The sequence below is a fragment of the Phyllobates terribilis genome, unplaced genomic scaffold (assembly GCF_046119375.1).
Source record: "Phyllobates terribilis strain yellow unplaced genomic scaffold, ASM4611937v1 Scaffold_2__4_contigs__length_985480577, whole genome shotgun sequence".
Classification (NCBI taxonomy): Eukaryota; Metazoa; Chordata; class Amphibia; order Anura; family Dendrobatidae; genus Phyllobates; species Phyllobates terribilis.
The window spans coordinates 609170094-609194147 of record NW_027362762.1 but is presented as its reverse complement, the minus strand read 5'-3'; the positions used below and the strand labels follow the sequence as shown (position 1 = coordinate 609194147).

Sequence of the window (24054 nt, the reverse complement as noted above, 5' to 3'; positions counted from 1 at the left end):
CGTCAGCAATGCAATTGGCTAACTCTGACCACACCCCTGTCTGCCGATTCGCCTGTTGTTTCATTGAAGAGTGAGATGTAAATGGCGGCCTTCCGTTACCGACGGTTTCTAAAATTATGCGAAGAATGGCCGGTAGACGAGACCAGGCGAGGCCGGGATCTGGGCGCTCTCCTGAGGCAGCGGGTAGCTCAGGCTTTCAAGGAGGGCGAGAACACAGAGGTGCGTATGGATCCCATTAGGGGTCATAGGAAGCACATGTCTCGGCGTGACAGCTAGGGGGCGCACACAGTATTGCTTTCTGGAAATGACGTATGTTTGGTAGTAAGAGGAGATACCGTAATCATGCTGTTAAAAGCGCATTAAGCAATTACTCAGCGTGTTAAGCCAGCTCTTCACTTGACAGCGACATTTACATTGCTTGTTGCCTTTCCGAGCACGCCTGCGCCTGTCCGAGCACGCCTGCGCCTGTCCGAGCACGCCTGCGCCTGTCCGAGCTCTCTGGCGCCTTTCCGAGCACGCCTGCGCCTGTCCGAGCATGCCTGCGCCTGTCCGAGCTCTCTGGCGCCTTTCCGAGCACGCCTGCGCCTGTCCGAGCACGCCTGCGCCTGTCCGAGCACGCCTGCGCCTGTCCGAGCACGCCTGCGCCTGTCCAAGCCCGCCGGCGCCTGTCCGAGCTCTCTGGCGCCTGTCCGAGCACGCCTGCGCCTGTCCGAGCACGCCTGCGCCTGTCCGAGCACGCCTGCGCCTGTCCGAGCACGCCTGCGCCTGTCCGAGCTCTCTGGCGCCTGTCCGAGCCCGCCTGCGCCTGTCCGAGCCCGCCTGCGCCTGTCCGAGCCCGCCTGCGCCTTTCCGAGCCCGCCTGCGCCTGTCCGAGCCCGCCTGCGCCTGTCCGAGTGCGCCTGTCCGAGCTTCCTGGCGCCTGTCCGAGCCCGCCTGCGCCTGTCCGAGCCCGCCTGCGCCTGTCCGAGCCCGCCTGCGCCTGTCCGAGTGCGCCTGTCCGAGCCCGCCTGCGCCTGTCCGAGCCCGCCTGCGCCTGTCCGAGCACGCCTGCGCCTGTCCGAGCCCGCCGGCGCCTGTCCGAGCCCGCCTGCGCCTGTCCGAGCCCGCCTGCGCCTGTCCGAGCACGCCTGCGCCTGTCCGAGCACGCCTGCGCCTGTCCGAGCTCTCTGGCGCCTGTCCGAGCCCGCCTGCGCCTGTCCGAGCCCGCCTGCGCCTGTCCGAGCCCGCCTGCGCCTGTCCGAGCTTCCTGGCGCCTGTCCGAGCCCGCCTGCGCCTGTCCGAGCTCTCTGGCGCCTGTCCGAGCACGCCTGCGCCTGTCCCTGTCCGAGCTCTCTGGCGCCTGTCCGAGCTCTCTGGCGCCTGTCCGAGCCCGCCTGCGCCTGTCCGAGCCCGCCTGCGCCTGTCCGAGCCCGCCTGCGCCTGTCCGAGCTCTCTGGCGCCTGTCCGAGCTCTCTGGCGCCTGTCCGAGCTCTCTGGCGCCTGTCCGAGCTCTCTGGCGCCTGTCCGAGCTCTCTGGCGCCTGTCCGAGCTCTCTGGCGCCTGTCCGAGCACGCCTGCGCCTGTCCGAGCTCTCTGGCGCCTGTCCGAGCGCGCCTGCGCCTGTCCAAGCACGCCTGCGCCTGTCCGAGCTCTCTGGCGCCTTTCCGAGCTCTCTGGCGCCTGTCCGAGCTCTCTGGCGCCTGTCCGAGCTCTCTGGCGCCTGTCCGAGCACGCCTGCGCCTGTCCGAACACGCCTGCCCCTCCCATTGCACGCCTGTCCTCGCACGCCGGCCCCTCTCCATGCACGCCGGCCCCTGGCACCTGTTCGAGCACACCTGCCTCTCCATGCATTCCTGTCCCAGCACGCCGGCCCCTATCGCCCCTCCACTTGATAGCTTTGCTGTGGGTGATCCTACCAGTCCTGTTCGGAATTACAGTGTTAGTAAAAGTCTGCTCAATATTGAAATGTGTTCAAACAGTATGTTAAATACCGAAAAGCCAATGTTTGGTCACCACACTCCCTTTAAAGGGAATGTGTCACCCCCCTGAGCGATATCAGACCTCTACTATGGCCATACTGTATGGCCCATAGTAGAGGTTTGATAGCAGAGAAAAGCTCTTTAATCAATTCTATCTTGTAGAGGCTTGGCGTCCGGGGGACGCTAAGCAATCCCCGCCTATGTGCTTATTATTCCCCCAAATCCCCGTCTATATGCTTAATTATCATATTTCCTCCCCTGCACGTCAGAGGGCCCTGTGACATGCACACACTGCGCATGCTTGGGAAGTCAGGGACCACAAAGTGCCGCTCACATGCAGCGCGGTTTGCTTCATCCCGGTACCGGCTGCCTGTGTTCTGCGCTGCAGGGTTCTGTTGCGCAGGCGCCGGGGAGTCCCAATTAGTGGCTGCTGATTTGCTGTAGCCTTCATAATTCAATCATAGCAGATGTGTGAAGCGAAATCAATGAATATCTTCTTAATAATCCAGGCTTGCAGAAGACTGATGCACTAAAAATGACTGCGTCAACACTAGTGTTGAGCGATACCTTCCGATATCAGGAAATATCGTATCGGATTGGATCGGACCGATACTCAAAAAGTATCGGATATCGCCGATTCCGATACCGGAAACCAATGCTAGTCAATGGGACAGAAATATCGGAATGAAAATAAACCCTTTCTTTCCTTGTAGGTTAATTCTACATGAAGTAAAACAACTAAGAATAATGTAGAATGTATGCGAAAAGCCGGCAATTCATCAGCGGCATACACCGGTACCCGACAATTTACAACAGAAAGAATAGAGCATCACACATAGATTAGATAGATAGAAACATGTCAGTCACATATATATGAAGTACAGTGACAGTGTTGCTTACTGTACTTGTCATTTAGTGTAAAGGATTTATTTAAAAAAATAATAGTGTTTTCATGCACCGTCTCTTTAAAAAAGCCAGCCGGCAATTCAGCAGCGGTACCCGACAATTTATAACAGACAGAATAGAGCATCACACATAGATTAGATAGATAGAAACATGTCAGTCACATATATAAGAAGTACAGTGACAGTGTTGCTTACTGTACTTGTCATTTAGTGTAAAGGATTTATATAAAAAAATAAGTGTTTTCATGCACCGTCTCTTTAAGAAAGCCGGCCGGCAATTCAGCATCTGTACCCGACAATTTAGAATAGAAGGAATAGAGCATCACACATAGATTAGATAGATAGAAACATGTCAGTCACATATATATGAAGTACAGTGATAGTGTTGATTACTGTACTTGTCATTTAGTGTTAAAATAAAGGATTTATTTTAAAAAAAAATTGGCGTGGGGTTCCCCTTAATTTTAGGCTCTAGCGGAGGTTAAGCAGACAGCTGGGGCAGATGTTTGAAGCCTGGGAAGGGGGTAATACCCACGGAGCTTCCCAGGCTACTAATATCAGCCCCCAGCTGAATACATAGCCTTTACTAGCTATTAAAATGGGGGGACCCCCCCAAAAAAATGACGTGGGGTCCCCCCTATTTTAATAGCTAGCAAAGGCTAGGCAGACAGCTGGGGGCTGATATTAATAGCCCAGGAAGGGTGCCATGAATATTGGCCCCCTCCCAGGCTAGAAACACCAGCCGTCAGCCGCCCCAGAAATGGCGCAGCCATAGGATGCGCCAATTCTGGCACTTAGCCTCGCTCTTCCACGCTGCCCTGTAGCGGTGGCAGTGGGGTAATAGGGCTGGGGTTGATGTCAGCTTATAATGCCAGCTGACATCAAGCCCAGGTTAGTAATGGAGAGGCGTCTATAAGACACCCCCATTACTAACCCCATAGTGAAAGTTAAAAAAAAACACAAACACCCAGAATAAAGTCCTTTAATTGAAATAAACACACAATTCTTTATTGTTCTAAATTAAACCATACTTACCATCACGCCCATTCCAGCTGAAGCCAACGATCTCCTGCAATAAAAGAAAAATAATAAAGCAACCTCATCCTTACCTTTCCATGGTTCCCACGACGGCTCCAGCTCTGCTACATCGAGATGACAGGCTGGACCGCAGCAGAACGCTGTCATCCCGCAGACACTGAGAAGCGCATGCATGCTTGCGCTCCTCAGTGTCTCTCTGTGACTGCATCCAGATGAGCCGACAATGAACTCGGCTCACCTCATGAACGTCACTGACAGCGTGGGAGAATTCTCACGCTGAAGCGCTGAGTGCAGGAGAATTTTCCCACGCTGTCAGTGACGTGCATGAGGTGAGCCGAGTTCATTGGACATGACCTCACCTCATGCACGTCACTGACAGCGTGGGAAAATTCTCACGCTGAAGCGCTTCAGCGTGAGAATTTCCCCACGCTGTCAGTGACGTGCATGAGGTGAGCTCAAGTCCAATGAACTCAGCTCACTTCATGTACGTCACTGACAGCGTGGGAGAATTCTCACGCTGAAGCGCTGAGTGCAGGAGCATTTTCCCACGCTGTCAGTGACGTGCATGAGGTGAGCTGAGTTCATTGGACATGAACTCGGCTCATCTTTATGCCGTCACAGAGAGACACTGAGGAGCGCAAGCATGCCTGCGCTTCTCAGTGTCTGCGGGATGACAGGCTGGATGGCAGCGTTCTGCTGCGGTCCAGCCCGTCATCTCGATGTAGCAGAGCTGAAGCTGTCGTGGGATCCATGGGAAGGTAAGGATGATGTTGGTTTATTATTTTTCTTTTATTGCAGGAGATCGTTGGCTTCAGCTGGAATGGGCGTGATGGTAAGTATAGTTTAATTTAGAACAATAAAGAATTGTGTCTTTATTTCAATTAAAGGACTTTTTTCTGGGTGTTGTGTTTTTTTTAAATACTTTACTAGAAATTCATGGTGGTCCTGTCTAATATTGGCGTGACCCCATGAATTTCGGGCTTAGGGCCAGCTGATAATGCCAAGCTGGCCTTAACCCCTTTATTACCCAGTGAGCCACCGCACCAGGGCCCTGGATGAGTTGGGTACAGCGCCAGAAGATGGCGCTTCTATGAACGCGCCATTTTCCGGGCGGCTGCGGACTGCAATTTGCAGCGGGTGGGGCCCAGAAAGCTTGGGCCTCCCTGCGCTGCAGATTCCAGCCCCCAGCTGCCTAGTTGTACCTGGCTGGACACAAAAATAGGGCGAAGCCCCACGTATTTTTTTTTTAATTATTTCATGAAATAATTTTTTAAAAAAAGGGCTTCCCTATATTGTTGTGTCCGGCCAGGTACAAATAGGCAGCTGGTGGTTGGGGGCAGCCCGTTCCTGCCTGCTGTACCTGGCTGGACACAAATATAGGACGCAGCCCCACATCAATTTTTTTTAATTATTTCATGAATTTCCTGAAATAATTAAAAAAAAATTGACGTGGGGCTTCGCCCTATTTGTGTGTCCAGCCAGGTACAACTAGGCAGCTGGGGGATGGAATCTGCAGCGCAGGGAGGCCCAAGCTTTCTGGGCCCCCCGCTGCAAATTGCAGTCCGCAGCCACCCCGGAAAATGGCGCGTTCATAGAAGCTGGATGCTGTACCTGGCTGGCATACAAAAATATAGCAAAGCCCACGTCAAAATTTTTGGGAAAAATTAATTAAAAAATAAATAATAATTTAGGGACTGCATCTTTATTAACTCCTCAAATGTCATTTAGTGTTAAAATAAAGGATTTATTAAAAAAAAAAATTGGCGTGGGATCCCCCATAATTTTAGTCTCTAGCGGAGGTTAAGCTGACGGCTGGGGAAGATGTTTGAAGCCTGGGAAGGGGGTAATACCCACGGAGCTTCCCAGACTACTAATATCAGCCCCCAGCTGAATACCTAGCCTTTACTAGCTATTAAAATTGGGAACCCCCCCAAAAAAATGAAGTGGGGACCCCCCTATTTTAATAGCTAGCAAAGGCTAGGCAGACAGCTGGGGGCTGATATTAATAGCCCAGGAAGGGTGCCATGAATATTGGCCCCCTCCTAGGCTAGAAACACCAGCCGTCAGCCGCCCCAGAAATGGCGCATCCATAGGATGCGCCAATTCTGGCACTTAGCCTCGCTGTTCCACGCTGCCCTGGTGCGGTGGCAGGGGGTAATAGGGCTGGGGTTCATGTCAGCGCCAGCTGCCATGAAGCCCAGGTTAGTAATGATGGGCGTCTATAAGACACCCCCATTACTAACCTACAAAGTGTTAAAAAGAAAAAACACACACTACACCAAGAAAAAAATAATTTATTTGAAATAAAACACACAATTTTATTAAATTCTTAGTTTACTAAAAAAAAATAGTTACCTGTCCACGTTCCTGCGCTGATCTCCCATGCACAGCTGTCACATCTGGAGATGGTGACAGCTGTGCATGGCTGCTGTAAGCTCACGGGAACACGTCCGCTCCCAGCAGCGGGAGCCACTGACTGAGGTCACCGGAGTGCATTCAGGCAGCGCAGCTCCGGAGACCTCCTTTACGGCACTGCTGTACCGTGGGAATTTCTCACGATACAGCAGGGCCGTAAAGCAGCTAACTGGAGCAGCGCTGCGTGAACTCCGGTGAACCCGCTTATGCAATGACGGGGCTGCTTTACGGCCCCATCATTCTAGCGGCGGCAGCGGTTCAGAGCGGTCACATTCTATGTGGCTGCTCTAAACTGGAGATCTCCGTGGGACACTCGTGGACTACTACGGAGGGGTAAGGATAAGGTTGTGGTTTATTATTTTATATTTTATTACAGGAGATCGATGGCTTCGGGGAATTAGGTGTCTAGGTGAGTATAGGTGTATTTTTTTATTTTTTACTTTATTTTAGGTGGCGATCGGCGGGGACAGGTAATGTATGAACTAATTTATTGTAGGCAACTACTGGCCACCAATGACATGTATTTAACATTTATTGGGGACACAGTAGGGCAATTTAAATAGCAGGATCAGGCTGATGGGAACTACTGCTCCCATCGAGCTGATCCTGCTGGCAGGAGTGGACGGGGGACAGACATAGGCCGATGGGAGTAGTAGTGTCACATCGGCCTATGTCTGCCTGCACGCACACACCCGCACAGACACCGCACACACCCGCACACATCACACAGACACCGTGCACATCGCACAGACACCGCACACACCCGCAGACATCGCACAGACACCGCACACACCCGCAGACATCGCACAGACACCGCACACACCCGCAGACATCGCACAGACACCGCGCACACACCAATCATGACGGGTCTGGGAGGTGAGGCTGACCTGTGAGACCGTGGGAAAGTTCATGTGAGTTCATGCAATGCAGTCAAGCATGAACTCACATGAACCCTCTGAGGGCACCGCGGTGACTTCAAATGAACAGCTGATCAGCATCACCTGATACCGCAGCTGTTCATTTGAAATAACCGGCGGGAAAGCGCAACACAGAACGGGAAAGCCGGCAGTGAAGTCTTTTCACTGCCGGCTTCCCCGCCCGGGTCCTTCGCTCCCCGCTCCTTGGTGCTGCGCTCCCCGCCCGGTCCTAACTTAAGATCGGGATGGGAGGTGGCGAGGGGAGCGGAGGATCGGGGTGGGAGGCTGCGGGGAAGCAGTATGGGGCTGTGTGATTGTTTAAAAGCCGGCGGCTTTTTACCGCCCGCCGGCTTTTAAACAATCAGGAGAATTCTCCCACGCTGGGATGGCATTCTGATGACAGGCTGGATCGCAGCTGAGCGCTGCCATCCAGCTTGTCATCCTTCAGAGAAACGGCAGAGCGCAGGCATTATGGGAACTTCCGATTCCGGTATTCGATATTGTAAAAGTATCGGAATTAAGTATCGGAATTCCGATACCGCGAATATCGGCCGATACCCAATATTTCAGTATCGGAATGCTCAACACTAGTCAACACTTGAAAGCAAGCTTCATCATATGGTTGTTAGTGTTACCTATTCCATACACCACTCTTCTGCAAACTGTACCTTTACATCACAGGATAGCAAGCTAGGACTTGTAGGTCCTTTCTGAAGTACCATGTACACTAGTAAATGGTGAATTTACTAACACATATGGGTCGAATCATCAAATTGGTGGAGCTGGGTTGGCGCGTGGCACCGAATTCATGGAAAGTGGCAGCGTCTACCTGAGTGGATGAACGTTTCTAGCCAGGCGCATGCCGGTGGTGGGATGTCCCAAGTTCACCAAGTGGTGTGTCTCTTAATGAATTTGGGACATCTTGTTCCAGCACGCCTCTATGAAACGGCAGACTTAATGAATCGGGGCCATATTACCTAGGCTTGATTATTTGGTGAAGATGGTAGCATTAAGATGTGTGACAGGCAACAGAGGCAATTCCCTGCCTTTTGTGCCCGGCTCTGGTCATTGACCGCTCCTGCCAGAGCTTCAGCTGCTCCCTGTCAACAGTGCAGAGGTTCCTCTTCCTATTGCTGATTGACAGCTGGCTTCCCACAATTAGGCAGCGGGGAGCTGGCTGTGAATCAGCATGACACCAGTATTCCCTCCCTGTCAACAGGAAAAGAAACCGCCACTCTGTTGACGTGACGTCAGCAAACGTCTGTGATCGCTCTGTGCTGGTGGAGAACAGCGCTGGGCACTATAGGCAGGTAGGTAACCACAACCTGCCTGTTAGTGGTTAGGCACATTTTTTTGTGTTTCACAAAGGCCTGGGTATACCCTTTAAAGATAAAGCGTTGAATGCCAAATGTATGTGGCGTATAAAGAGTTAATGTGAGAACCTGACTCTGGTACATATACATAATTTTCCTCCCTTTCCCTGCTGATGGCATTGCTCATGCTTTGCCTGTTGTCTTCACTCATCCTGCATGATGTTATTTTCTTCTCACCTTGAACATTAGTGATTATTCTCCCAGATTTGACAAGTTTGACAAATGATGTCATAAAACGAGCGCTGTACAAGTCTGACAAGAATGTTCAAACACCTGCTGATATCCGTCGCTCATGGCGGCGGCGACTTTATTTTATTCCACCCAGTCATTACTATTTTACAGTGGCATAACTTCTTCTGCGGACCCCCAATAATGCCCCCATCCATGATTTTTCTGGGTTTCCTACTACTGTTGTCAACTCAAGGAATCTCTAACATTGAGGGCTCATTCAGACATCAGTTTTCTTTTTTTTGGGGGGGGGGGTTATACGCAAAAAACACAGTCCAAGTTTCATCAGTTTGGTTTTACCATCCGTTTGGTCACAGTTTCATCTGTTTATCGGAGATAAATTGCAAAAAAATGCGAGGGATTCCCTTTCTTCTCATATCAACCCGTTCTTGAAAAACAAATCGCACACGGATAGCATGATTTCCGTTTTATTTAGTTTTCTTTATACAGACCCATAGACTTGCCAAGATTGATCTGAGACTCCTATCAAAATTGGACATGTCTCCTTGATTTTGTGCGGACAGCTCGGTCCTTGAAAATACCTGGACATGTGAACAGCCCCATAGATTCTGATGGGTACAAGTTGTATCCATAAAAACTACGGGTGGAGTTAGTATGTAAAAACTGACGTCTGAATGGGCCCTAAGTGTAATACCTGACTTGTGTGCTTTTTGTTTTTGGTCCATGTGCGGTCTATTATTCATACAGACAGCACTATGAAAAATGCTATTGGGCTAAGTTGCATAAGTGATGTTTCCAAAATGATTCTTGATCTGTCTGGTAAAAAATGCAGTATGCAGGATCTCTGTTTTGCAGACATTAGTGTTAAAGGGGTTGTCCAGTCCAAATCGATAAGTCTGCAGTCATTCTGTGTGATTTCAGACTTCTGAATCCCCCCAGGGCAAGCACTGTGCACTGCAGGGATTCACCGGTGTCGGAGTTGGCACCGCAGGGTATGTTTGCGTTATACATACTCCCGACCAGTGGGTGCTGCCTTACTCCATACACCTGTATTGAGTGAAGCCACGCCTCTTCTAATGATGCAGCTGCCCAGTGGGCGTGGCCAACTACAGGGCGTGGCATCACTCAATACACTGGCCGGGAGCATGTATAACGCATACATACCCTCCGGTACTTGCTCAGAAAGTCCTTGCAGCGCACAGTCTGATGTCATACAGTGACTGCAGACTTATTGATTTGGACAGGACAACCCCTTCTAAAGAGTTATTTCCAAGCTTTCAATATGGTCTTATATTAATTGAGAAGGGGATGAAAGAATCTTTGCTGGGCTTGGTCTGTATATCAATGATAAGTTATTTTACTGTACTTTGTAAAATAATGCACTTGTTGGAATAACCCTTTAATATGAATTGTGCTGAATGGCAGATATCAGGAGTGCCCATTTTTATAGACATATGGACATGACTGGCCTCTGGATTCACATAATGTGTGAATTTGGCCTAAACATAACAGTTCATGTTGCTCCTGGCCTCTGGGGAACCTCTATCTAACTTCCAAGGAAACCTCAAAGTGGCGGAACGACTGCGGTCGCAGCGGCGACCGGGCCCAGCAAGTCAAGGGCCCGCCGACGCTAGCAAATACTTCAACTGGATGTGTGGAGGACTATGGGCTGTGCATTATACTGTGTGGAGGACTATGGGCTGTGCATTATACTGTATGGAGGACTATGGGCTGTGCATTATACTGTATGGAGGACTATGAGCTGTGCATTATACTGTATGGAGGACTATGGGCTGTGCATTATACTGTATGGAGGACTATGGGCTGTGCATTATACTGTATGGAGGACTATGGGCTGTGCATTATACTGTATGGAGGACTATGGGCTGTGCATTATACTGTATGGAGGACTATGGGCTGTGCAGTATACTGTATGGAGGACTATGGCCTGTGCAGTATACTGTATGGAGGACTATGGCCTGTGCAGTATGCTGTATGGAGGACTATGGCCTGTGCAGTATGCTGTATGGAGGACTATGGGCTGTGCAGTATACTATATGGAGGACTATGGGCTGTGCAGTATACTATATGGAGGACTATGGGCTGTGCATTATACTGTGTGGAGGACTATGGGCTGTGCATTATACTGTATGGAGGACTATGGGCTGTGCATTATACTGTATGGAGGACTATGAGCTGTGCATTATACTGTATGGAGGACTATGGGCTGTGCATTATACTGTATGGAGGACTATGGGCTGTGCATTATACTGTATGGAGGACTATGGGCTGTGCATTATACTGTATGGAGGACTATGGGCTGTGCATTATACTGTATGGAGGACTATGGGCTGTGCATTATACTGTATGGAGGACTATGGGCTGTGCAGTATACTGTATGGAGGACTATGGCCTGTGCAGTATACTGTATGGAGGACTATGGCCTGTGCAGTATACTGTATGGAGGACTATGGCCTGTGCAGTATGCTGTATGGAGGACTATGGCCTGTGCAGTATGCTGTATGGAGGACTATGGCCTGTGCAGTATGCTGTATGGAGGACTATGGCCTGTGCAGTATACTGTATGGAGGACTATGGGCTGTGCAGTATACTATATGGAGGACTATGGGCTGTGCAGTATGCTATGTGGAGGACTATGGCCTGTGCAGTATGCTATGTGGAGGACTATGGCCTGTGTGCGGTATGCTATATGGAGGACTGTGGGCTGTGTGCGGTATGCTATATGGAGGACTGTGGGCTGTGTGCGGTATGCTATATGGAGGACTGTGGGCTGTGTGCGGTATGCTATATGGAGGACTGTGGGCTGTGTGCGGTATGCTATATGGAGGACTGTGGGCTGTGTGCGGTATGCTATATGGAGGACTGTGGGCTGTGTGCGGTATGCTATATGGAGGACTGTGGGCTGTGTGCGGTATGCTATATGGAGGACTGTGGGCTGTGTGCGGTATGCTATATGGAGGACTGTGGGCTGTGTGCGGTATGCTATATGGAGGACTGTGGGCTGTGTGCGGTATGCTATATGGAGGACTGTGGGCTGTGTGCGGTATGCTATATGGAGGACTGTGGGCTGTGTGCGGTATGCTATATGGAGGACTGTGGGCTGTGTGCGGTATGCTATATGGAGGACTGTGGGCTGTGTGCGGTATGCTATATGGAGGACAAAAAACGCAGAATAAAAAAAAAAAAAAAAAACAACAAGATGATTGCAAGTAAACTAGTTTAACTAATGGGGAGTTTTTTTCTGTCTTCTCATCCAAAAATATCAGAGAGCACTCTGGCTGCACTCTGGCTGCTCTCTGACTGCTCTCTGGCTGCTCTCTGGCTGCACTCTGGCTGCACTCTGGCTGCACTCTGGCTGCACTCTGGCTGCACTCTGGCTGCACTCTGGCTGCACTCTGGCTGCACTCTGGCTGCTCTCTGGCTGCACTCTGGCTGCTCTCTGGCTGCACTCATTGGCCTGATTCTCTCAGCTGACAGGAAATACGCTGGTGTAACCCTAGCCTAAGGGCTTGTGCAGAGGACAATAATAATCAGAGAAGTGCTATCCGCTGAACACGTGCTCTGCCGTGAATCATGTTCAGTGTATACGCCTACTGGAGGTGGACACCCGGAGACAGTCTACTACGTCTGTGTCTTCCTCCAGTAGACGTACACACCCAAAATGATTCACAGTTGAGCACGTGTTTGCTCTGCTTTCACCATTACAGTCTATGGCCCCATTGACGCATACGTCCGAATCCTGTTTTGCTGGGGGGTTCGGACACAAGCCCCAACTGACCCACTAATGTGTAGAAAAGTGCAATGTGAAAGCACCCTAAGGGGCTAACCGTGACAAATTAGAGAGATAAACCACCTGCATTGACAGGTTGAAGAGAGAACACGCTGGCTACCAGCCAGCAGCCACCACCAGGGGGAGCTTTCCGGCTTACCGCATAGTATGACCAGCATGTCCACTTTAAACCTGTCTTTGCAGGGAATGTGGAACTCTGCATCATAAAAATAAAGGTTTCTAGAAGTCTGTGCAGAATGTTGAGCCTATTACAGTGGTATTTATATGTGTATGTGTATTCTAGGCTGCATGTTGGAATTAGTTGTACTGGTGTCCAATATATACTCTGGGACAGATTGGTCAATGTAAAGGTTTCCTAAATGCTGCCTCGTCCTTATTGCTGTGTATGAAGGCCGGTCCACTTCCCATGTGCCCTTTCTAACTATAGTGCATATTTCGTGGCATGTTATTATTCCTGAGCTGCAGCATCCTGTATCTCATATACCGGAATACATAGAATCCTGCCCATAGAGTGCAGGTGCTTCTTCTGATGTGACAGAGCAATCTATGTAGCTGGCCATTTAGCTGGTTTATCCTGGCAAGGGAACAAGAAGCAAAGCCTCATAAATGAGCGGCTATTTGTATCTGATCTGCAGAACTGTCATCGGATATGTCACAGCGTCCTCTTAGCCAGGGGCACTTGGTAGCCCATACCGGTGCCTGACAGTGGGGGTTGGCAGCACACTATTCTCTGATGTACGGCCTGTTTCCAATGCTGGATTTATTGGACTTTCCTGTCTATGAAAAACAAAACCGCTCTTCATTTAAGGTGCAATTTGTGTTTGCTTTGACATTGTCTGTCATCTGATTTATTTGTTTTCTGGGTTTGGTAAATGGTCAGTAAGGCTATGTTCACACGTTGAGGTTTTGCTGCATTTTTTTTTACAGCTCTTTGTCACTGTCTATTTGTCTCTTGTGTATACTGATAAAGCTTAGTGACAAAACAACCTGATTCAACTTCCTCAGGTTTTGGCAGCAAAAGCACAGCAAAACCTGATACCTGCGGGGGGTTTTTTCAGCATTTTTTGCACTACCCATTACTTTCAATGGGTGAAAAACGCTGAAAGGGTAGGCGGTTTTTTTTATGCAAATTTTCAGCTGCGTTTTACAGTATCAGCAAAGTCACACACATTGGTTTTTGTGTCATCAGTATTTTGTGCTTTGCATGTTTTTTTGCACAATAGAGCATGTCACTTCTTTCAGCGTTTTTCACTCATTGAGAGTAGTGGTGAAAAAACACCTAGTGTGAACATGGCTATCAGGTTTTTCTGCGTTTTTAGTGAAAAAAAACAAGTACAGCAGTATGTGAAACTCATTTATTTTTGTGATTTTTCACAAGCTTACCATCTTGTCTTGGTCACCTAAGATGGCAGTTAGGATTAGGACAGTTTAATTAAATTAGTGATGCCAAAGTAAACATTGTCTGACCAAGGTGTGAGATTGAACAATACATGTGGCCGACCAAGGTGTGAAATTGAACAATGCCCTGAGCAACTGAATGGTAGACCATAGTGTAAAAGTAAACAATGTCCTACAAACGCAATGCACTGCCAGTGTCTTAAGTAAGCTGTTCCTGAACAATTCACCTCCTCCACTGTTATATTTGTAATTCTGGTTAATATGGTTTCACATATGTCTCGCATTGGTGACCTGTGTTCATGCTTCTGTGGTGGAAGCAAAGCTGAACTTTGGGATCCCAAAAAACACACCGAAACCTGCGTTTTTGCCGCAGCTTCATTCCTGCCAAGAGATTTGATTTTGCTGCAGAAAAAAAAGACGCTGAAAAAAACTCCTAGTGTGAACATAGCCAAAGAAGCAACATGCTGCGTTTTGCAAAAACACAGCTGTTTGACAGAACAGTCAATAAAAAAACCCAAGGTGTGTGCATGAGAGTTCTGAAATCTCATAGACTTTGCAGGTACTGTAAAAAGCAGCAGAAAATTAGCATAAAAAAGAACCAAAAACACAACTTGTGAACATAGCCTTGTAGTGAAGATCTTGTTTTCTTCTACTCATGTGGTAGAGATGTGGCGGGTGAAATGTCTTGTAGCATAATGCTGCCATTGTTAATCACTAATGTAAAGTGTGTGCATTAGATACAATTCACATGTCATTACCTTTCTAATAAACTGTCTTGTTCATATCTGCATTATGGATCCCACACTGATCCTTGCAGGTCCCATTACTGTTAATGAATCAATCAGGTTTCTTTTTGTACTGACTAGACATTAAATTGTGCTATGCGGCCCAGCAAAATCAGTAAATCTGCCAGTGTTCACACGTCACTTATGCCCTATGTGTATCCTGGGAAAGCTCCCAGGGCGCCACCTATCAGTGTAATGCCCATTTGGCATGCCTAAGCGGGTATGCGTTTAGTGAAGATGGTGCTGTCCCGTGCAGAGCGCATACATTGCAGCTTGATGAAAGCATGTCCTCCTGATATATAGCTGACAGAAGGCAATGGTGAGAGCTGGACCAAGACGTGAGCAGTGTGTGATGCTTTTACTTTACTTCTTACAGGCTTCTGAACGCCTTGCTCTGTGTATGCTCATGACAATCTGATGTCCGCCAGACCTGCAGTGCAAGAAACCTGATTAGTGACCCACTCAGTCCCCCTCTATTAGTCAGTTGGAAAGACAGGCAGGACTGTTAACCATGCGCCACAACCTAAAATTAAAAAGCTTCCTACAAGTCCTATAATTCCAATTTGTAATATTCTGCACATGCTCAACCAACAACTGTGAAGAGCCAGTGGATTGTTACCAATGGAAGCGGAAAGAAAACAACCTGCAGGATAGCCTGGTAAATAAGTAGCAAAAGAACTGCTGAAAAGCTTTCTCAATCCGTTTGAAACTTTATCCACGGGTATTCACTTTTTTTATTTAATGGAAATCCCCTTTAAGTACTCATAGGCTATGTGCATATGTAGCATTTTTACTGCGTTTCTGCGGCAGTTTTTCTGCCTCGGAAACGCTGTGAAAAGCTTGTTAATCGGTCTGCCAGCTATAGCAATGGTAATCCTGATGTGCTGTGTACATGATGTGGAAATTTCCACTCAGGATTATCATTGCGGTAAAAACCTCAGCATGGCCATTGTGCCGGCGTTTCCTCCGCCAATTCGCACACATTGACTTGAATTGAACCGCAAATTAGCAGCGGAAACTTGGTGCGGGTGGTACCCAGGTCGGGAGAGGAGGATTACTACTCCTCTCATCCCACCGCCGCTCCCACTGATAACAGCGAGAGCGGCGGTCGGCTGGGGGGAGCAGTAGTCTTCCCTGCCTAGCCAGTGTGCCCGTGGTAAAAAAAAAATAAAATAAAAAAACACTATACTCACCTGTTCTGGTCCTGGTCCCCACCGATGTTCTCCTGGCAGTACACTGTGGGGAGCACGCTCGCTGCCAGGACCTGCGGTCATGTGAGCGATCAGCTGATCGCTCACGTGACCTCACCGTGGGAACATTCTTCAGACTGTTCCCATGGTGGTGAGCTCACCGGGGCTGATCAGCTGATCTTCAGCTGATGAACCACAGTGACCTCCTGCAGCAGCATGTACACTGACGGGAGTGATTTTACACTCCTGTCAGTGTACATTGCTGTCTTCTGAAGCAGTAACATCAGTGATTTGCTGATGTCACTGCTATAGAAGTGATGCAGATCACCGAGGGACAATCGGCGTAATCGTGGACTGCGTCGTTGACGGCGGACAGTTGAGGGATATGGTTGTTTTTTTTTTCAGAAGATCGATGGCTTCACAGACAGAGTGCAATAAAAAAAATTATTAAAACCGTGTGTTTTTTATTTCATTAAAATACTTTATTCTGGCCGGGTCTTTTTTATTGAAAAAGCGGCAACCACTTTACTACGCAGTTAGTAATGGGGGCGTCTAATAGATGCCCTCCATTACTAACCTGGGATTCACGTCAGCCGCCAATACAAGGCTGACCTGAACCTCAACCCCATTACCCCACTCACCACTGCTACACGGCAGTGGGAAGAGCGGAGACTAAGCGCCAGATTTGGTGCATCTAATAGATGTTCCATTTTTGAGACTGCTGAGGGATGATATTTATAGTCAGGGAACATTGTTGGCTAATGGCCCCTTCCCCGGCTACTAATATCAGCTTCCAGAGGTTGGCTTTCCCTCTGCTGGTTATAAAAATGACACGGGAGCACACGCCATTATTTTTTTTTAATTATTTTTTTTTTGTAGGCTCTGTGCCCACGATCTGGACGTAGAAGCGCTTTGGACTCTTTTTTTTTTTTTTTTTCTGCGTTCAAAACGTTGCATTCTATTGAACGCAGGTAAATCCACATATGTTCACTGAACCATTCGGATTTACCACATTCAATACATTCTAGTGGTCAAATTTATGTTGCGGAGACTAGCGACTTTGCAAGAGAATTTGACATGCTGCGGTCCTTAAAGACGTGCCACATGTCAGTGTCCCTCTGATGCACGCATAGTGGACATGGGATTTCTAGAGATTCCATCCAATATGCTGTAACATCTGGACGCTGCGGGTTTGACGCTGTATAAACAAGCAGTGTCAAACCTGCAGCGGCTCCTGATTGTGGCGACGTACCTGAACTTATCCGCAGCATGTCAATTTGTGTTGCGGACACCCTAGTCTCCACTGCAGATTTTGACAGATTTGAAGTGTCATTATATGCGGTAGATTCACATGTACCGACAACAAAAGTGCAGCATTAGAACACGGTGTTTTGAACGCTGCAAAAATGCGCTGTGTCCAAAGCGCTGCTAGTTGCTGATTGGTGGGATGTAGTAGCTAATGAAACAGCTGTGAGCTGTTAATAATGGCCAAGGACCATGTTTGCAAATGGCACCTTCCTAGGCTAAAAATAGCAGCTCACAGCTGCCTCATAAATGACATGAATGGAAATGCTAATGAGACTGGGTGAATGGGATTAGCTAACACCCAGCTCTTTTGTTTGGTGATAACAAGGTGTCAATCAGACCCTTTCATCACCAAACCTAATTAAAGTAGAGGGTTAAATAAACACAGACAATAAATAACTTTATTTAGCTCCAAAAAGCTCTCATTTATGTACACAGACGCATCAAAAGCACAATTTTTCCACAGTGTTTTTCCTGGCAAGGAGATGCAGAAACGCTCAGGAAATTTCTGCTTCAAATCCTGACGTACGCATGTAGCCTAATAATGGCCTTTGAGAAATCTAGAGACCTCTCACCAACCCCAAGTGTAATGAGATCTGCCCCAGAGTTAGGGGGTCTATGAGATCATTATTTATCTTGTAGGGTGATCGGCTTCTATTATTTCTTTCTATAAATAAGTGTCGTTTGTCGGAGTCAGAACGAGCACGTCTTTACTTCATCTACCGATCCTGTATGTATAGCACTACCTTGTACAGTGAAGGGGGAGACCATGAGCCATTCACTTTAATAATTAATACTTCTTTTTCTGTATGTGCTTTTTCTTTGTAATAAATGCGTCTTACCGGAATTGCCTGTCACTGTATATAGCAGACGCGATGTGTCTGCTGCTGTTCTGAGCATTACATATGGTCTTGCAATTTATTCTTTTTTTTTTTTCTCAATTTTGCAGTTTCAAGATCCAGAAGCCTGTGACCAAATGTATGAGAGCCTCAGCAGGCTAAACAGCAACCATTACAGAGAAAAGGTATTCCATAGATGGCGGCTGAGTCTCATTACACGTCTGACTAATGCAGTTACGCGCTGATAAAGTGTCGAAATATTGGCGTTCTTTAATATCCATTTACAGCTCCCTGTCCAAAGTACTTAAGGAAGCAAGATCTGTTCAAGGACTCGTCTTGTGTCTTCAGTTTCATCAAGACCTGGTTTCCTGCACTTGGAAGCTAATAGAACAGTCTACTAGTGTCTTACACTCCATTTTATATGAAATATTTTGTATCTAGAAATGTGTATTGTATCTGCTTACTGCACCTAGCTGTCATTTCATGAGCATTATCCGCCCACAGGATACTGATCCTTACAGCTTCAGCATAGTGGAGTCAGTTTTGCCATATTATGTCCATGATATATTTTATGCCAGGTGAAAATAACAGTATGCAACTATTAATTCAGAAGAAAACCATGAAAGGGCCTGTGAGGGGATAGAAAGTTATGGTGACCCAGCATCAATGTGCGGATACAGTTCTTGTATGTCTATAGTGTTGGGAGCTTCATATTTCTAACTGGAATTAGGATGCATTTACTCCACATTATGAAACTATTTAGATAAAAAAACCTAAATATTAATGTAAAGGTATACTTTATGGCAGTCCCTGACATAGCGGCTTGCGAGTATTCACCCCCTTGATTTTTTTCCCTATTTTGTTACATTACAATCTGTGTTTTAAATATTTTTGTAATCCGATTTGTGTGTGATGCATCAGCACTAATAGTCTGTTAGTGAAGTGAGAAAAATATAGCCATAAATTTATGGAATCAAATAACTAAAGATTGGCATGTGCATATGTGTCCATCCATTTTGCTATGAAGCCCCTAAAAATTTCTGGTGCAAGCAATTACCTTCATAAGCCACATGCTTAGCCAAAGGAAGTCCACCTGTGTGCAATCTAAGTGTCACATGGTCTGTCAGTGTATACACACCTTTTCTGAAAGGCCACAGAGGCTGCAACACCATTAAGCAAAAGGAACCACTAACCAAACAACACCATTAAATAATAGACACCACTAAACAAACAACACCATTAAATAATAGACACCACTAAACAAACAACACCATTAAATAATAGACACCACTAAACAAACAACACCATTAAATAATAGACACCACTAAACAAACAACACCATTAAATAATAGGCACCACTAACCAAACAACACCATTAAATAATAGACACCACTAAACAAACAACACCATTAAATAATAGACACCACTAAACAAACAACACCATTAAATAATAGACACCACTAAACAAACAACACCATTAAATAATAGGCACCACTAACCAAACAACACCATTAAATAGGCACCACTAACCAAACAACACCATTAAATAATAGGCACCACTAACCAAACAACACCATTAAATAATAGGCACCACTAAACAAACAACACCATTAAATAATAGGCACCACTAAACAAACAACACCATTAAATAATAGGCACCACTAAACAAACAACACCATTAAATAATAGGCACCACTAAACAAACAACACCATTAAATAATAGGCACCACTAAACAAACAACACCATTAAATAATAGGCACCACTAACCAAACAACACCATTAAATAATAGGCACCACTAACCAAACAACACCATTAAATAATAGGCACCACTAACCAAACAACACCATTAAATAATAGGCACCACTAAACAAACAACACCATTAAATAATAGGCACCACTAAACAAACAACACCATTAAATAATAGGCACCACTAACCAAACAACACCATTAAATAATAGGCACCACTAACCAAACAACACCATTAAATAATAGGCACCACTAACCAAACAACACCATTAAATAATAGGCACCACTAAACAAACAACACCATTAAATAATAGGCACCACTAACCAAACAACACCATTAAATAATAGACACCACTAAACAAACAACACCATTAAATAATAGGCACCACTAACCAAACAACACCATTAAATAATAGGCACCACTAAACAAACAACACCATTAAATAATAGGCACCACTAACCAAACAACACCATTAAATAATAGGCACCACTAAACAAACAACACCATTAAATAATAGGCACCACTAACCAAACAACACCATTAAATAATAGACACCACTAAACAAACAACACCATTAAATAATAGGCACCACTAACCAAACAACACCATTAAATAATAGACACCACTAAACAAACAACACCATGAAGACCAAGGAGATCTCCAGATAAGTCAGGGATTAAGTTGTTAAGAAGCACAAGTCAGTGTTGGGTTATTTTTTTTTTTTTTTAAAAATCCCAAACTTTGATGATCCCCAGGAGCACCATCAAATCCATTATCCTCAAATGCAAAGAACATGACAAAGCATTAAACCTGCCAAGAGAGGGCCGCGCACCAAAACTCTTAGCCCAGGCGAGGAGGGCATTAATCAGAGAGGCAGAACAGAGACCAAAGGTAACAGTGAAGGAGCTGCAGAGTTCCCAAACAGAGGCTGGAATATATGTTCATACGACCACAATAGGGTGGTCGTATGAACCACCCTATTATTATTATGCACACTGATTTGTTTCTCAGTTGTTTTGTAATATTTGTTTGCTTCACAATAAATGGAAAACCAGCTGTTCACAATGATGGGCATATTCTTTACATGAAGTGATGCAAACCCTCAAACAGTGAAATCCCTGGTTGTGAGGTAGCAAAACACCAAAAATGCCAAGGCGGGGGGGGTTGACTACCCTTGCAAGCCACTGTATTTGTTGAGTTAAGCCACCATTTACCTAATGTGCATGGCTTGCCTTCAGATGGGATAGATTGGATTGCTCTTAAATCTGTGCATTAGTGGGGGGCTGAATAATTCTGATCAGCTCATAGGAGTCAAAAAACATGCTGCATTTACTACTGTCTATGTGCGCAGATATCAGAATAGTTGTAAATAGCATATAGCTGTATGTAGCATTGCACTAAATTCATGATGGTAAGATGACTAGGAACACAATAAAGCGAGTCTGTCCGCAATGCTGCGAAACCACTGTGTGCTCTAGATACTGCTAGAGTTATAGAAACATACCTGTGCTGAGATTTAATGGTAACTTGAATAAGACAGTATAATCGTAATAAAAGGCTGCCGATGTGGCAAGCACCATCTGGGCCATCAGTAACACTGAATTGATGGTTTTAGTGTCCAGCCATGAGTTTTCTCCAGTTTCTCTCGAGCAGAGGGGTGGAACTGTAGGCTACTTTCTCCCCACCTCCCAAAAAATATATTTGTAGCGTTGGGTGCATCAAATTAACTTCTTTTTTTTTTTTTTTTTTTTAATGGCAAAAGTATCCACGACTTCAAGATACAAGCTTTACCGAAATCACTGTGGATGAATATCGAATGGTGCTTGCTACTGGTAAGACTATGCTGAATTTCCAGTTGTGGCTGTAAGGATTCTTTATAGAATTGAAGACTGCATTATGTATTGTCATTGAGAGGCAGAGCACCATCACTTCCATGCTTTGTAAGAAATCTCAGCTATAACACTCTATTCTGCTGAGTAACAACATTTATCAAGAACGCAGAACTTTCCCGTAGTAATATTATATATAATAAACATTCAGTTTGCCTAAATATCACTCGAGACGGTGACTGCAGAATGAAAAGCCTGAATATTTCTATTCTGTAAACCCTTCTTGTATTGTATATTGTTCCCAAGTGAATAAATCTCCTTTATACTGACAGATACCCTGAAACAGATGGATGAGATGAAAAAAGGAATGTGGACGAGACTCAAAGACAAGTTCAATGTGAAATCTCAGGATGAAATGAAGGAGTAACCCCTATTGAGATCACAAACTGCTCCTCCTCCCATCGTGTATAAACCCTATTTTTTTCTACATTTGGAGCCTCCCAATAAAGACATTTTTTCACCCCAATCCTCGTAGGTTCTTGCTTTAACCCACAAAACTGTGTGTAAACTTTTGCCGATATATTTCCCAGTATATTTCATGCACTTTTATATTGCGAGGACTTTTTTCCCAAAGCAGTTTATTCTCCTTTTGTTCTATAATGTGATAGGAATATAACCTGTTCTTGATGAGCTTCCTTTGAAAAACCCCAAATCATTAACATTCCTTTAATAAAACATTACATGATCAAGAGATTCAGAATTGAATACACGAAGTATTCAATTCTGTGCCAGAAACATGACAGATTTATCTGGAAAATATCTGATTAACAGATTACATTCACCATTATTACAAAACAGTATATAATTAAAATGCAGAGAAATATATACAGAAAAATATTTGTAAACCTGAATAGCTGTTTCCAGTGTAACCCATTAGGTATCCTGGTGTTCTGAATTAAAATCCAGGCTGCTTCTCTGTGATGAACAAGTTTTACCCAGTCACCTTCTATTATCGATTTATTAACCTTTTTCTTGCCACAAAAGGTAAAAAACTGTGGGTGCCTGTTAAGAACATCAATGATGCACACATGTCACGTTCATTTCTGATTGATTGAAATGTAATTTTATGGAGTGCCTTATTTTCTGCAAACTTTATATCAGTTGACTCTGAGCCTTTGAGGAATCCAGAGACACAGACTTGCCTTCATGGGCATAACATGCAGTCATAAGTTCCTTTTTCTTATCATAGATTGTTAGAGTTGGAAGAGAACTCCAGGGTCATCTTGTCCAACCTACTGCTCAAGGCAGGATTCACTAAACCATCTCGGACAGATGTCGCCTTCCTCTGGTTGAAGACTTCCTTTGATCGAGAACTCACCACCTCTCGGTGCAGCCTGTTCCACTCATTGATCACCCTCGCTGTCAAAAAGTTTTTCTAATATCTAATCTGTATCTTCTCCCTTTCAATTTCATCCCATTGTTTCTCGTGTTTCCATGTGCAAATGAGAATAAAGCTGATCCCTCTACAGTGTGACAGTCCTGGAGATATTTGTAGACAGCTATTAAGTCTCCTCTCAGTCTTCTCTTTTGCAAGCTAAATATTCGCAAATCCTGTAACCGTTCCTCATAGGACATTGTTTGCAGACCGGTCACCATCCTGATTGCTCTTCTCTGAACTTACTCCAGGTTTTCAATGTCTTTTTTTAAAATGTGTTGCCCAGAACTGGACACAGTATTCAAGATGAGGTCTGACCAAAGAGGAGTAGAGGGGGATAATTACTTAACATGATCTAGTCTGTATGCTTCTGTTAATGCAACCCAGAATTGTTAGCCTTTTTTGCTGCTGCATCACACTGTTGACTCATGTCCAGTCTGTGATCTATTAGTATACCTAAGTTTTTTTTCACACGTGCTGTTGCTTAGCCCTATACCTCACATTCTGTATATGCTTTTTTTTAATTTTTCTTGCCTAGATGTAGGACTTTGCATTTCTCCCTATTAAAAAACATTCCCTCTCTCTCTTAGCTAACCCTTCTAGCTTTGTGTCATCCGCAAATTAATTCAGTTTACCCTCAATTCCTTCATGTAAATTATTGCTAAAGATGTTGAACAACACAGGACCCAGGACAGAGCCTTGTGGTAACCCACTTGAGACATTCTTCCAACAGGATGTGCAACCATTTATTACCACTCTTTGGGTCTGAACTCTAAGCCAGTTATGAATCCACCTAACTGTTCCTTTGTCCATTCCATAGTTGGTCATTTTTTCAATAATGATGGTATGAGATACTTTGTCAAATGCTTTGCTGAAGTCAAGACATACTAGATCTACCGCATTTCCCTGATCCACCC

At 45.8% G+C, this 24054-nt stretch overlaps 1 protein-coding gene across 1 annotated transcript; it reads left to right on the top strand.

Moving 5' to 3' along the window:
• On the top strand, positions 1-22228 carry UQCC2 (ubiquinol-cytochrome c reductase complex assembly factor 2). Its single transcript, XM_073666509.1, has 4 exons — positions 1-219; positions 18234-18308; positions 21636-21705; positions 22035-22228. Exons 1-4 carry the CDS (start codon positions 82-84, stop codon positions 22127-22129), a joined length of 378 nt encoding a protein of 125 aa, XP_073522610.1. The 5' UTR covers positions 1-81; the 3' UTR covers positions 22130-22228.
• The last annotated feature ends 1826 nt before the right edge of the window (positions 22229-24054 follow it).